The following is a 15,912-nucleotide window of genomic DNA, read 5'->3' as shown; positions in this document are numbered from 1 at the left end:
TGCACCATGCTGCTCTTTTATTCAGCAGAGCTCGAAAGAATGAAGGTTGGTGAGTTGGTCTCTTAACCATTTCTGAGTGTAAATGGTGAGTTGTGGCAAATGGAACCATTTCCGATATGATTTAAACTGATAGCTTTTGGAGCTGGAAGACAACTTCGATAGCATGTAGTCCAATTCCTTCATTTTACAGATAGAGAAACAAGCCCAGAGAGAAAAGACTTACCCGATATTACACAGATATGAACTAGTACAAGATTAAAACCTGAGCCCCTTGATTCTTCAAATCCAATGCTCTTTCTACTAGACTGTACAATAATCATGTCATTTTCTCAAGGGAGCCAGGCACTGGCCCATCACCCATTGTAGAGGTAAGAGAGGAGAAGAGTAAGTGTGGGCGAGGAGGGCGGTGACTCTCTGGAATCTCACATACCAACACAGGATCTGCTGAAAGCATCATATTGATAGCCCATCTTGCAGTCACAGCGGTAAGTCCCAGGAAGGTTGTGGCATACCTGGCCCTCGCCACACCGGTGGACACCTGTCTCACATTCATCAACATCTAGAAAAGCAAATCCCAGGGAATGGGTTAGAGGCAGCCATCACTAGTCAGGAGAGGGTCCCTTACTTTTGTTCTGATCAAGTCAAGGAGCAGTTATTCAAATTCTTGCCCTTACCTTCCCTCTCCTGATTAATCTGGGCACTCTTCACGGCCAGCTGGTGGGTCTGGAGTGGCCAAGACTCTCAGACTCAAACTTTAGGGCAAAAGGAATCTTAGTGATTAACTTGTGTGAGCCCTTCATTGTACAGATAAGGAAGGGGAGACCCCTAAAGAAGGCAAATGACTTGCTCACAGTCTCCCATTCAGTTAGCCAACAAAACCCCAGTTTCTTGTCTCCCTGTCCACTGCTCCTTCACTACACAAAATGCCTCTTTTCCTATACTGCAGGATTCTTGATTTTCTTGCCAACAACACGCAACCCAGGACAAGTTGTATTCTTCACATTTACTTAGCTAGGACATCAACCCAAAAAGTTGGCATCTATGAGGTCACTCCCTGAAAGTCCTCCCAAATGTGACACAGGCAAGGATTCTCCTGGCCCCAAACACAGTTCCTATGCTTGCTGCCCACAAGTAGGTGAGCATGTGCCTAAGGCTGCTTCTTACCCACACACTTGGACCCATCCTCGCTAGAATGGTATCCCCGGGTACACAGAAGCTGGTTCCTCTGACAAGTGTAGGACCCAACAGTGTTGATGCAATTGAATCCAGGCTTGCATGGCTCAGGAAGAGAAGTGCATTCATTAATGTCTGAAAAAGAAAAATCAGAATATTGGGCATCAGTTCTTAAGATGACTCATTCAGCCTTTTTGCTGGTTGTCTTGCTTTGATTCCAAGACTCCTAACTTATAGGATGCCAGTGCTAGAAGGGACATTAGAATAAAATTTCAGAGTTTTATGGGACCTTAGGACAAAAAATTAGAACTGGAAGAGACCTTAGAAAACAAATTAGAACTGGAATGGAACAAAATGTCAGAGCTGGAAGGGACTTTGGAATATAAAATATTGAGCTGGAAGGGACCTCAAAATATGGAATATCAGACCAGGAAAAGACTTTAGAAATTGTTTAGAGTAGGAATTCTTAACCTGAGGTCCACTGATCTTTTCAGGGGGGGCTATGAACTTGGATGGAAACAAAATTGCATCTTCATTTTCACTAACCTCTGACTAAAATTTAGCATTTCCTTGAATTATGAATGTAGGCAACAAACCACAGTAGTATTAGCAATACTCATAAATTTAGCACTGGTAGGAATCACAAATATTTTCATATCACATTATAGTTGTAGATATCTACTAATGTTAATGATGTTCCTCAGTACCTTAAAATTACTGTAATTTTCAGTCCAGCAGTTAGATCATCCATGATCATAGTTTTCTTGTCTCCAGTCTGTATTTAAATAATAATTGCTTTCTTTTGCAATCCTATGCATTTAATTTTATGGCTATTAAAACCATTATTCTGAGAAAGGATCCACAGGCTTCCCTAGAGTATCAGAGGAATTCATGGATGGAAAAAGTGAAGAATCCCTGATCTGGTGAAATCCTCTCATTGTACAGATGAGGATCAGAGAGGAGAAGTGACCCAAGGTCACACAACTGGTAAGTGACCAGTTGGGAGTAGAATTCAAGTCTCTGCTGATTCCCTATCTAGGGCTCTTTCAATTATGCTGCTTAGCCTGTAAGTGATGCATCTACCGCCAGGGACATCTGGAATTTTGCTTCATTACAAAACGTGCACCAGCTCTTTCATAAGTGTTTTAGATAGTACTTCTCAGTGGATTACAATCACTTTGATATCTTTTTCAAATATATCTTCAAAGGGGAAAGAACTGGCTTAGGAGTCAGAAGGTATCATTTGAAGAATATAAAAAAGGTCCCCTGTCCCATAATATTCCTCCAACTGGCCAGCCATGGGAGCTGGAATTCTTATCATTAGTAACCCTTCTAAGTTAAGTAATATCAAAAGCCCATGTTAAAGTTTGTATGTGATACCTAGGAAGGGTGATGTGTACTATTAACATGATTGGGTTATTATGACTGTAACTTAGGAAAGACAATGTCTGGGATGCGATATAGGAAGGTGAATTTTTATACGGTGGTGTACAGGGAAGAAAATATCTGGATCCTGGTATACTTCCTGAGAGGCTAGGCCTGAATGAGAGGCCCCAGTGGGTGCCCAGATATCTACAGGGTAGCAGAAAGGTCCAGGGTGTTTAGTAGAAGGAAAGGGTTTGAATTGGAAGAAGTAATAATAGTTGACCTTTCCATAACTCTTTAAAGACTCATAGAAGATTTGTAGACCTAGAGTTGAATTCTCATATTTACAGAGGGTTTTAAGGGTTACAAATCAATTGCATCACACTGAACCTATGAGGTCAGTGGAGTGAGTATCATAACCCTCATTTTACACACATGGAAATTGAGTCTCAGGAAAGTGGAGTGACTTATTCGATGTTCATACAGCCAATAAGGGGCAGAGCCCGGACTTAAGCCCAAGTTATAATGTTACAGGATCAGAGATTTAGATTTAGAAGGGACTTCAGAGGGCGTCTAGTCTAATGCCTTCTTTTTAAAGATGAGGAAACTGAGATCTTGGACTTTTCCAAGATCATATCAGTAGTAAATGTCAGAGGTGGAATTTGAACCCAGGTCTGCTGACTCAGTGGTCAATGCTTTTTCCCATATACCACTAATTCTTTTAAGTTAAAGTCCAGTAAATACTCTTTCCACTACCCCACAGCATGCCTTTCATCTGATTCGTACAATCCTACCTTGGGGAGGTAGGCAGGGAAGCAACTGTTCTCATTTTACAAATGGGAACATGAGAGTTCTAAGAAGTCAAGTGATTTCCCCAGTACCTCAGAGATAATAAATAGCAGAGTCAGGACTTACACCACAGTCTTCTAGTCCCAAGTTCCATTTTCTTCTCACTATACCACACGGCCTCTGATGGGTCTATGGAAACTGTTTAGTGGAGTGATGTTGAAATATTGGAAGTGGATGCCAATTCACCACTTTGCTGTGTTCCTGAAAGCTGGTCCTAGCCACAGTCAGCTTGTGAATGGGGTTAAGAGCCAAAAGACGAATGTGAATGGGGCTGGATGGCCAGGCCAAAGCTGCCGGAGTGGGGCCGGGAGACTTACACTTACCCACGCAGTTGCCCTCTGGGTCTTGTAGAAACCCATCCATGCAGCGCTGCTTGGATTCACAGTAGAAAGAACCCTGGGTGTTCTGACACACAAAGTTGACTTTACAGCTGTGGGTCCCCTGGGCACACTCGTCGATATCTGTGAACAGCAGACAGGAAGCAAATAGGTGGTTACTCCTCCAGGGCTGCCTTGCCAGCACCACTAATGAGGAATGGAGGGAAAGAGCCAAGGGCAACAGAAGGGCCTGGAGACAAACTCAAAAGCCAGGGTCTGAGTCAGCACCTCATAGAACAGCTTTGATGGAATCAGGCCCTACTGATTTCACAGAATGGTAGCTCTAGAAAGGACCTCAGGGATCATCTAATCTCTCCCCTGCCCTAATTTTACAGGTGAGGAAACTGAGGCCCAGAGAGAATAAATGAATGTCTTACTCCACATCAAAAAGCAGGCCAGAGTCTGTCCTGGCTCCCAGGTCTCCTGAAACCCTGTCTAGCACTCTTCACAAGATACCATGTCTGCCTATTCACTAAAAGCACAGGAGTTTGAACCTTTCCATACTGCAAGGACCTGCCATTTTGTCAGTGTGGGTATTAATACCATGAGTTGAAATGCCTTCCATTAGCAGAATGTAAGCTCCTTGAGTCAATCAATTCAACATCATTTATTAAGTGCCTACTATGTGTCAGGTTCTTGGAATATGCAAACAAGAATAAAACACTCCCTACTTTCAGAAAGCTTACATTGGGGTGTGTGTGTGTGTGTGTGTGTGTGTGTGTGTGTGTGTGTGTGTGTAATAATGTGTACAATAAGTAATACAACCTTTGTATCTCTAGTGCTTAGTACAGCATCATGTATATGATCAATACTTACTAAATGCTTATTGAACTGAATGGAAATGAATTGAATTGATCCAGATGAAATGATCCAGACCAAACCCTCTTTGGTTTTAGTAGATAGTCTTGGAGAGTCTGTGACCAAAATAAAACCCATCACCCTATGACCAGTCTGATAATAAGACTATTGTAAATTAATTAGGCTGGTCCTTGGGAGACAGACACACAATCCATCATCAAGTCTGTGCTCACTGGATGACCAGTCTAGAACTTGAGGCCATCTAGCCCAGCCTGTTCATTTTGCAGATGTGTACCTAAGCCAAGGGACATTAAGGGACTTGCCCAAAGTCACACAGCTAGTATCTGCGGCTAGATTTGAACCCAGGTCTTCATGACTCTCAGTCTTGAACTCTATCCCCTATTCCATGTTCCCTCTCAAAGTTCCCCCAGGTTGGTGGCACCCACTAGGGCTTGTGTTGCATTGGCATGGCCTTCAAAGACTCAGTGTCACCACCATGAGCAATGAGTGGTGAAAGCCAATGGAGGCTTAACTGTTCCTCCTTGGTACAAGTAGAGCTGGGTTTTAACTCATTTCTTAGTACAGATTTCCTTGTCACTCTTTACTCTTTATTCTTCCAACCTAGCATTAGGGGTGGGAATGGGTTAATCTGTGAATGCAAATTAAATGAGCACATAAGAAAACAAAATCAACAAAGGCCGTTTTCTGAGCTTCGGATCCTCAGCCAAGTCATTGTAGGTGTCTTTCTTACCTACGCACTCTCCTTCTTTCAACTCATATCCCGACTCACAGTTGAGATCTTTGTAACAGTGGAAGGACCCCACTGTGTTCACGCAGTGCTCTCCTCGGCTGCATGTGTGTGTGTCTGTCACACACTCATTAATATCTAGAAGAGGAAAAGGAAACGAGGAGCATTCAACAGCTCTGCTCACCACCATCAAAGGAAAGCTTCTGAAATCCCAAGAGAACCACAGTGCTCAGACTCAGGTCAATTAGCTCCTGAGGGGCTCCCTTGCCACGATTCTATTGTTAGGCCCCTTGCTTTGCAAAATCAGCCTTTTCAGTGCCATCACTTTCAGGGAGTAGGGGTAGCTTTATTGATTATAATTAAGCATTATAATCTAGCCTGACTTGACAGTGGGGGATGAAACTGGCTGTTGAAATTGTGAATGTGGCCCTGGAGACCAAAGAGAGGCTCGGGGTATCCTGGTACAGAACAGTGTGGTCCGCTTGCAAGAGACTCTGTGACACTTGATTTTGTCTCATTGCTATGACTTCAGGGAGGCCTCTAAGACCTCTCTACTATAGCCAGGGGCCTTTGCTTTTGAAAGGGTAGGAGAGATACAGTTGGGCTCCCCTCCTAACATCTGTACACATCTGGGCAGTGCAATAAGGCCAAAGGTAAGAAATGTTAACCCTGTGCTTCATACAGAGTCATTCCAGGTAGGCTGTTCCTGTACTAGCGGTTGACTTGGTCTTCTTGACATTCTTCACACATGGCGCTCCATCTCCCCACTCTCCCTTTTTGCTAGAATGCTCTCCCTCCTCATTCCCGCCTCCTGGATTCCTGGGCTTCCTTTAAGACTCAACTTATATCCCACCTGAAAGGTCCTAAACAGTTCCCTCTGTTGCCAGTGCCTTCCCTCTGAGTTCATCTTCTATTCACACTATATATGTATCTTGTAAGCACATTCCTTCCCCCACCTCACCCACCCCTGCATGTCATCCATTAGCATGTAGGCGCCTTGAGATCTGGGTGTTTTTCTCTGTCTTGCAGTAACCGTTGGATACACACTTATTGGTAGCAGGGAATAGAAAGAGTTAAGAAATGGGTGGGGGGACAGATGAGAAAAGTTTAAATGCCAGTTGGAAGGGACCTGGAAGACATCAAGTGCAAAACATGCATTTTACAGAGGGAAAAACTGAGGCCCAGATTGAAGAAGAGATTTGCCTAAAGTTGTCCAGCGTGTGGCAGTGTCCAAGCCAGAAAATGGAGTCAGTCTGCCATGGTGAATTCTTTCTTGCATAATTGTGAAGGTTCAGAGCACAGGGTACAGAAAGCCCAGAATCCTCAGTTAACTTCTTAACTGTGACACAGGGAAACTGGGTTTCTGGCCAAGCCCAGACATCACAGACAGTACAAAGAGTAGAATGTCCGCAGAGGGCTCCATTTTGGTTTTCCTATAATGAACTAAGTAGAGTCACAACATCATTGATTTGGTCTAACCTCCTTATTTTATAGATGCCTTGCCAAGGTCACACATGACTGGGATAGGAATCCAGGCCTTTGGACCCTGATGCCAGGGCTCTTTACACTGTGTTAAGTGAGGGGAACCTTTTTGGCAATGATGTCTAGGGACCAAGGCCTTAACCTGAGGGCTAGTGAACTCTAAACAGATATCCTTTTCTAACTGCTTCGACCTTTTCTTCATCTTATCCTATTACTTCTGGCCATGCTACACAGCCCTGGAAATAGAAAGGCTTGAGAAGGAGAAAAGAGAGAGCCACTCACATGGGTATAGCTGTCAGAAAAATTCTGTTAGCCTGCTGGAAACCCCTCTGATCTCACCTGCCTGGGGCTAGAGGAAAATGGAGAAGACAGTCCCTTCTAAAGGGCCACCCTGCTTCTGCTCTTTGGGTCCTCTTGGGCCTCCTTTCTGGGGCACAGTTATGGGGGCTGGAAAGTAACAGGGCTGGGCAAGGAGTGCCTGCAAGCAAGGTCAGTGTAAGGAGCAGGCCTTTTAGATTCTGAACCCTTCAAGGCCCAACACAGCACCTGCCACCTGGGAAAAAGAGGAGAAAAACACTCCCAATACCCAAGGCAGAGTCAGGGCAAAGGGTCCTGAGGCACAAGTAGATAGGGTCTTGACTATTTCTTGTCTCCTACTATGGCTGGGAAGGGTATACAAGGAAGGGTATGGTTTTATACAGAACACTTGGAGCTGCCACCAGAACCTCTTCATTGAGTAAAGATGAGAGACAGGTTGGCTAGGGGAGAGTAAGGAGAGAGAAGGGGGGAGAGAGAGAGAGAGAGAGAGAGAGAGAGAGAGAGAGAGAGAGAGAGAGAGAGAGAGAGAGAGAGAGAGAGAGAGAGAGAGAGAGAGAGAGAGAGGAGGGAAGGAAGGAGAAAGAGCAGGGAGAGAGGCAGAAAGAAGAGGAGGGAGGAGGGAAGAAGGGAGGGAGAGAGGGAGGGAAGGGGAGAGAGAGAGAGGAGAGAGAAGGAGGGAAAAAAGAGCAGAGAGAAATGCACAAAGAGGAGGAGAGGGAAAGAGAGGGTAAGGGGGTGAGGGAGAGAAATGTGAGGGGAGAGGGAGAGACATGGAGAGAGAGAGGGGAAAAGAGAGGGAGAGAGGGAGGGAAGAAGGAATAAAGAGGGGAAGTAAAGGAGGGAGTGAGGGGGAAAAGGGAGAGGGAGAGGGAAGAAATAAAGGAGAGAAAAAAGATAAAAGAGAGGCAAGAGAGGGAAAAGAGGGAGAGGAAGGAGGAAGAGGATGATGGAAGGAATGAGAAATGGAGAGGGAAGATGCCAAGAAGGGGGGATGGAAATTTGGGGAGGGGAAGGGAAAAGGAGAGAAGGTAGAGAATGGGAGGAAGCAGAGAGAAGAAATCAGGGAGAGATAGAAGAAAGAGGAAGAAGGTGAGAGGGCAGGGATGAAGGAAGGAAAGGAAAGAGACCAAGAAGAGGGTGATGGAAAATTGAGGAGTAAAAGAGAAAGAAGGGAGAAGGAAAAATAAGAGGGGATGGAGGAGAAGAGGAAATGGAAAGAAGGGAAAGGGCAAAGAGGAGAGAAAGCTGGAGAAACAAAGAGATAGGGGAGATGAGGGGGAGAGAGAGAGAGAGCTGGAGAGAGTCACAATGAGCCTGAGAGAGAAAGAACCAGAGCCTCCAAGGGTGAGTGATTGGGGAGAGGGAGGAGGAGAAAGAAAAGCATGCGTAGGCAATTTTCCTGAGTGTTATTTTAGAAATGTCCCTGACTCCAGCTGAGTGGGATGTCTGCATTCTTTTCAAAGAGGAGAATGATGTGGTTCTTTTACCCTCTTGGGAAAGAGGGACACAGCATCAGCTTGGTAGAAAATCATAGCATTTGGAGTGAAAAGGGACCTTGGAAGCCATTGAGTTGAACCGTCTCATTTTACAGACAAGGAAACTGAGACACAGAGAGGTTAAGTGACTTGCCCAGGGATTACACAGCAAGTAAATGCCTGGGGTGGGAATTTAACCCAGGTCTTTCTGACTGCAAGTCTGCTACATGGTTTGCTAGACCAGGCTAGCTTCTGTCTTTGTAGGACCAGGCAAAACAGACACTGCTACCTGTTATACTGAGGGTACCTGACAGCCTGTGTTCTGCGTTCTTAGTGGCATCTAGCACCCGAATCATCTAATTCAATTTTGAATCCCCCATCCTCCCCTGAGCTCAGCACAGTGCTTAATTTCTCAGTCCACACTTGAGGAGTTGACTATCCATGTCAGTGAAGATACATTTGCAGATAAACTGAAGATAGATGTTCCAAGTAGAAGAGGCAGGTGAGCCCTGTCCTGGCAGAAGCTCAACTCCTGGCAGGAGAGGACAAAGGAGCAAGCCACTCCTAATCTCACTCTCCTTCCCCAAAAAAGGAAGGGCCATCAGATCGCTCCACTCTGTCCACAAAGACCACAGGGGGTTCTGTGTCCCAGTCTGCCAACATATGGGAAAAAACTTATCTTCGATGACTTACATGGATCATACATTAAATGGGAAAAGGTCATGCCAACGTGATATAGCACTGACCAACCTTACCCTAACTTAGCACTGCTCCTTTTGCTTCTCTAGGTGGATTAAAAAAAAAGTGCCCTGAATTTCCCCAATTAGAGCTGCCTGGGAGGGTGCTGTTCTGAGATCCCTCCCCCAGTGGGGCCTTATGTCCTAAAGTCTCTCCCTGAATTTGTCTTTTATAAAAGTTGATTTGAGATTGCATTTTGTACTGCTTGCACCAGGTGTTAAGACTGCTAGTTAGGACTGTCCTCTCGCATGGAGACCTGGTTATTACAGACTGTCACAAGTCAGGCAACAAAAACCACCCTGTACTCTATGCCCAAGGCAGAGGGGATTGGTTCTAAGAAAGAGAGCTTCTGGAAATGGGCCAGAGGGGGCTTCTTTTCAGGAGCCTACTCCCAAACTAGCTGCAGACAAGATTCCTTTTTTTGAGTCAGGCCTTCTCTCCAAAAGAAAGCCTTTCCAGAGGGAAGGCTCGGCTTAGCCCATATGGACAAGGCCTCATGGAGGCCAGGAGAAGACTAAAACTCCTTGGTTATCTTTTCTCGCATCTTGCCTGGAATTCATAAGCCACCCTGGCCTGCACATACATTTTAATCTCTGATAACTCGGATGAAGGAAACTCCCAAGGGAAGGATACCTCTGTATGACTCCAGTGGTAAGCAGTCTTCATTGAGACAATCGCTTTTTCAAATGTGCACATATTGACATTATCTAACACCAGAAGAGGGCTAAGACACATCATTTTGCAAGCAAAGTATGGAAGCAGTTTGCATGTTCCCCCTTCCCCCCCTCCCCCGGCTCAGCATGGAGCCTGGAAGCAGTGGTTGGCCTGGGGTTTCTGGGGACAAGCAGACCTTTGGCAGATACACAATGGCTCCCCTTGGGCCCAAGATACTGGGCCAAGCAGTGGTGTTGGGCCTATTGGCCCCAGAGATGCAGAGACTGGGGTAGAAGTGAAGGCTTGGTGAAATACACAGGACACGGCTTGTTTATACTTCATGTTTTCTACAGACATGGTGGGAAGCAAAGGAAAATGAGGACTGGGACCCCCAGGCCATAGGTTACACATTTCTGGGAACCAAGGGGTTTCCTATTCATATTCTGGTTTGGCCCTTGTCAGGAGTAGGGTGGACCACATGTTGCTGGGTGTTCAGGCTTGGTGTCACAGGTACATTTCATTAGAGACACAAACAGAAATAACCCCAAATCTGGGTCCTACCCAGAACCACAATGAGAGCCTCAGTAAAGTGCCTAGCATTCCAACTGAATACATGGTTAGGCAGAGATCTTGGCTGCCTGACAGGCTGCAGATGCTTTTAGAGGGATTTCTCAAGTCTTTGTATCAATCTCAGAATGCTATAATTTGAAAGCTCAAAGTGACTTCCGCAATCATCTCATTTAACTCCTTCACTTTTCAGAGCATGATTACCGAGGCTGAGGTGGAAAGTGACTTACCCAAGGTCACACAGCAAATCAATGCTTCCTCAGATACTGCTTCTGTTTTTTTTGTTATCTACCTACCTACCTATCTACCTATCTCTCTACTACCTGTCTGTCTGTCCGTCTGTCTGTCTATCTATCTATCTGTCTATCTATCTATCTATCTATCTATCTATCTATCTATCTATCTATCTATCTAATCTATCCATTTATTTATCTATCTACCTCATCTGTCTGTCATGGCCCATGAACAGAAATTTGCAGATTAACCGTCCCTAAATACAGAAAACAGTTGAGAAGTAAACAAAACTATTACGACTATTAACTCCAACTTGTGCAAAGCAAAATAAACAAAACTCTGCCCAAGATGAAAATAATTCCCTCCCCTTATATCTACTTCTCAGTTTTTCTCCTTCCTTCTTTTCCCTCCCCCCTCCATACTTTCCCCTCCTTTCCTCTGTCTCTATTTCTCCCCTTCTGTCTGCCTGTCTGTCTGTTTCTCTCTCCTTCTTTCTCCCTCTCTCTCTCCTTCTATCACTCCTCCCCTGTCTGTATCATCAAAACTAGATCCTCAATGTCTGAATGTTTCAAGACATAACATCAATTTCCATTACTAATAATGGTCCTCTCTGAAAATGCATTCATCAGTTCACCTCAGTAAGCTTTCAGGATTTTGGGGATGGGTTATCTATTGTCCAAGGCCCAGATTGTTTCCTCCAGCATTTGTGATAAAGTGGAAGGCACTGAATTAGGAGTCAGAAGACACAGACTCAAATCATGCCTGTGATGCTTATTAAATGATGTTGAGTAAACTCTCTAGTCTCTTTCTTCTTCCACAGAATGAGGGGTTTGGATTAAAAGATTTTTAAGGTCTCTTCCAGTTCTAAATCCTGTGATTCTTGTGACCTGTATGACATTTTATCTTTTTAACTCCTCTTCAGGGCAGTATAAGTGGAAGGCAATATATAATCCAAAACTATCAATTTTGCTTCTTAGGAATCATCCCAGTCAAAAAGCGAGTGAAGGTGATTAACCAAATTGAGAAACTCCAGTGTAGCTTTTGGAGCATCTGTACTTTTCATGTACCCAGGCCCAACCCTGGGTCGACGTCTCTTTACTTAATGGATGGATGCAGCCCCTTGGTCACCCCATAAGGGAGCCTTGCAGAATAACAAGATCTCAGAGGGTCAGGAGTCCACCCTCTACCTCTCCACCTGCTTCCCCTGTCCATGCTTGCCCTTGGATGTGGACAGGACAAAGCTCAACAGCACAAGACATAGCAGTCTAAGCACATGGCAGGAGAAGCCACATTGATATGTCATATGCAAAGGTGACCAAGGGACCCTTTAGCATATGAAGGTGGGATGCGCGGCGTGGCATAGCATGGAGAGCTGTGATGGGTGATGGCATGTGGCTGGTCAAAGAGCCACTCTTGTCTTACCCACGCACTTCCTATGCATGTTGAGGATAAAGCCCTCGGCACAGATCACTGTGTGGTTGACACAATAGAATGATCCCAACGTATTCACACAAAACTGTCTTCGGGTACAATCGTGAGCACCTCTGAGGCACTCGTCCATGTCTACGGCCCCATGGGGGACACCGGGAGGGAAAAACAGAAGGCCGTTAGAATGGTAATGGAGGTAATGGTTGGCCTGTGCTCACAGACTGAGGGAGAGAAAGTGCTAATGAAGCCAACCCTGAACCTGGGCTGGCCTTGACCATGACAGCTCCCAGGCCCATCCTACCCTTCCCCCAGGACTCATCAAGGAGCTTAGTCCAGCTGGGAAGAGGCAAGACTAATCGTCACTTCCCTCCCTCTCTTCAAAACATCATGTATAAACTTAATAATAACAATAGCTAACATTTACATTAAGTTTTATGAAGCACTTTACAGGTTATTTCCTTTGATCCTCACAACAACTCTGTGAAATAGGTGCTATTATTATCCCCATTTTACAGGTGAGATTGGCCTTGCCTAGGGTCACACAGCTAGTAAGTGTCTGAGGCAAGTTTTGAACTCAGGCCTTCCTGACTCCAAGTCCAGCATTCTATTCACTATACCAACTAGCTGCCTCTGTTTAATTATTATGAATTAATTATTATTTTATCCCAGTAGAATGTAAGCTCCTTGAGGATGGGGCTGTTTTTGCATTTTGTTTTAATATCCCCAGCATTATTTTATACACAACTTGTTTGTCCATATTTGTTTGCACGTTGTCTACCCCCATTAAACTGTGAGCTCCTTGAGGTCAGGAAATGTTTTTTGCCTTTACTTGTATCCCCAGGGCACAGCACAGTCCCTGGCTCTTAATAAATACTCAATAAATGTGTGTTGGCTTGACTTGACTTAACTAGCATAGTGCCTGGAACAGAGCAAGCCTTAAAGAAATGCTGGCTGAGGCTGGGGTCTGAGGAAAGAGTGGAAGAAGGAAGATGCAGAAGATTAAACATATCTCTTGGGTATCCTCTGAGGGATGAGGGCACTGGAGTTGGGGGAAATAGATGACATCTCAGAGGAAAGAGCCTTTTGGGGACGCATATATGGGATTTCTGGGGGTTGGAACACGGCTGGACCTTTGGCCCAGAGATATACCCAGAATGGAAAAGAGACCTGGAAATCACCCTCCCAGGTCTAGGAGGAAGGACTACCCATTTCCAACATGACCTGCGAGCCCCTGAATAGAAGACTTAGAGTGTCCAAGTTCCCCTTGTCCAAGCATATCCTGTCCTGCCCTTACAATGCAAAGCTGGTTCTTACTCTTCTTTCCCCTTTCTCAACTTTTTTTCTATTGTGTCTGTAGCTTCTGCTTGCCTTTCTGACTCCCTATGCTCACAGCCCCTATCCCAACACCACCAAAGACCATGGCTAGGAGCGGGGGCGGGAGGAAGGATCACATTCTGACCCTGCCTCCTCCTTTCTTCCCTGGGCATCTCCTGATGCTGTTAGCGCTCTCTCCACCAGCCCACCAAATCACTTCCCATTTACTCTGGATCTATTTTGAATTTATCCATTTGTGTTCATGCCATTCCCTAGCACAGTGCCTGGTATACCCATGGGCCTTAATATATGCTTATTAAATTCAATTTGTCTTCCCAACCTTCCTCAGTCCTAAGGACTCAGTGATGCTGGAGTAAGGAGTGGGAAAACAGAACACCTTGCACCTTAGCCAAGACTTGGATGCCAAGACTGGTAAGGGAAGGTGGTCAAATTCTTCTCTCTTAGCCCATCTTCTCTTTATAGCTCCAAATTCTCAACAAGGGTTCAATCAAGTCCATGGCCCATAGGATATCTTTCTATCAGAAGCTCTCACCCAAGGAAAACTGTCTAATTTTCACCCTGGGCTGACTGCCAGTCTGACTTGAGCAGGACATAATGAGCAGCATTTTTCTCTTGGACAGGATGAACTTACATGTCTCAAGCTTCCCTGAGCATCCCCTGGCCCAAGCTTTTGGATTTCATGTAAACATTTCTCCATCCTCCTGGTCCTTCATGAGCTTCTAGACTTGGATACTGCCTTCCTTTCAGTCTCTATCATTCTAGCCTGCAGAGGCCTCATCCTTTCAGTCTATTCACATGCAGACAGCCTTCCCCTAATTCCTCCGACCCTTCCCGTCCCCACACTCACCTTCACATGAGACTCCATCAGCCATGATAGCGTAGCCAGGGAAACATGAGCACATGACTCTGTTCTCTATGATGTTACACACTTGTTTACAAGGACCATTGTCTAAATCAAGGTAAAAGGAAGGCCAGGTTAGGAAGAGGTTGCATGGGGACCTGTTCCCCCTCGCCTTCTCTCTATTCTAGCTTAGTTCAGTTCTTTATCACTTTTCACCTGGACTATTTCAATAACCTTTTTTTTTCTTTTTAGGCAATTGGGATTAAGTGACTTGCTCAGGGTGACACAGCTAGTAAGTGTCAAGTGTTTGGTCTGAGGCCGGATTTGAACTCAGGTCCTCCTGACTTCAGGGCCAGTGCTCTATTCACTGTGCCACCTAGCTGCTCCCTCAATAACCTTCCAATTTGCTGGTCTCCCTGTTTCTAGTCTCTCCTCTCTCCCATCCAATCTCCACACAGCAGCCAAAATAACCTTCCTAAACACAAACTCTGACCTTGTCACTCCCCTACTCATGAAGCCTCAGTGGCTCCCTATTGCCTCCAGGATGAACTACAGATACCTCAGTGTGGCATTTAAAGCCCTTCAGAGTCCGACTCCAGCTTATCTTCTCACGCTACTCTCCTTTATGCACTGAGCATTCCACAAACTAGTTCACTTCTTTCCTAAACTTAGCACAATTTCTACCCCTTCCATGCAACAACCTGGGCTGTTGCTCATGCTTGGAATGCTTTCTTTCTCACCTCTCCATACCTAGCTTCCTTTAAGGAAGAACTCATGTGCTACTTTCTACAGGAAGCCTTTTCCCAATCGCACTGATAATTAGTGCAATTTCCCTCTCCCTCAAATTAACATGCATATTCTTATGTTTGCATTGTTTAATTTTTCATTGGAACCAGGGATTGTATTTGAAATTCTTTTTTGTTTTTGTTTTTGTATCCCTGGCACCAAGCATAGTATCTTGCACACAGTAGGTGCTTAATAAACATTTGTTGAATTGGATTGGGACTGAGATCATCTGTGCCCCTGAGAACATAGGAGCATAGTGGGACTCCTAAGTATGTAACGATTGTTCCAATCACTTAAAGGGGTATGCACCTGCTTAAGGCACTGGGATTGCCCCCATTGCATAATCCCAGCTACTCATGTTGGCATACTGGTATTTCCTCCACTGCTCTCCCTTTAGACCTGGAGCACTCATTATGGATTAGTTGATCTATCTGGTCATTATTATTACTGGTAATTATGATTTCTAATAAGAATTACCAATAGTAGACAAAGCATTTCTTCACAATGCTGTGAGTCAGGTAAGCAAGTATTATTACCCCACTTTACAGATGAACAGCCTTGATATTAATTTAGTACTTTTATAGTTTGCAAGGTACTTTACACACTAAATTATCCCATTGGAGCCTGCACAGTGAGGTATGTACTATAGGGAGTATAATTATCCCCATTTACAGATACAGAAACAAAGACTCAGAAAAACTAAAGGCTTTGCCCATGGCCACACAGCTATTATTAACAGGAAAG

At 44.9% G+C, this 15,912-nt stretch overlaps 1 protein-coding gene across 4 annotated transcripts in view; it reads right to left on the bottom strand.

Annotated features, from left to right (window-relative positions):
- Positions 1 to 15,912, bottom strand: part of FBLN2 (fibulin 2) — a 215,087-nt gene that overhangs the window by 14,814 nt on the left and 184,361 nt on the right. For 3 of the 4 annotated variants that reach the window (XM_020981251.2, XM_020981255.2, XM_020981253.2), the window contains 6 exons: positions 14,389 to 14,490; positions 12,201 to 12,341; positions 5,314 to 5,448; positions 3,711 to 3,848; positions 1,165 to 1,308; positions 431 to 559 (listed from right to left, as the gene is read on the bottom strand). In XM_020981251.2, the coding sequence (XP_020836910.1) occupies positions 431 to 559; positions 1,165 to 1,308; positions 3,711 to 3,848; positions 5,314 to 5,448; positions 12,201 to 12,341; positions 14,389 to 14,490 (789 nt within the window). The remainder of the gene's footprint in view (positions 1 to 430; positions 560 to 1,164; positions 1,309 to 3,710; positions 3,849 to 5,313; positions 5,449 to 12,200; positions 12,342 to 14,388; positions 14,491 to 15,912) is intronic. The other variant, XM_020981256.2, reaches the window with a different exon arrangement.

This window comes from Phascolarctos cinereus, unplaced genomic scaffold (assembly GCF_003287225.1).
Source record: "Phascolarctos cinereus isolate Bilbo 61053 unplaced genomic scaffold, phaCin_HiC Scaffold_4;HRSCAF=312, whole genome shotgun sequence".
NCBI classification, from domain to species: Eukaryota; Metazoa; Chordata; class Mammalia; order Diprotodontia; family Phascolarctidae; genus Phascolarctos; species Phascolarctos cinereus.
This window is presented reverse-complemented; position numbering and strand designations above follow the sequence as displayed.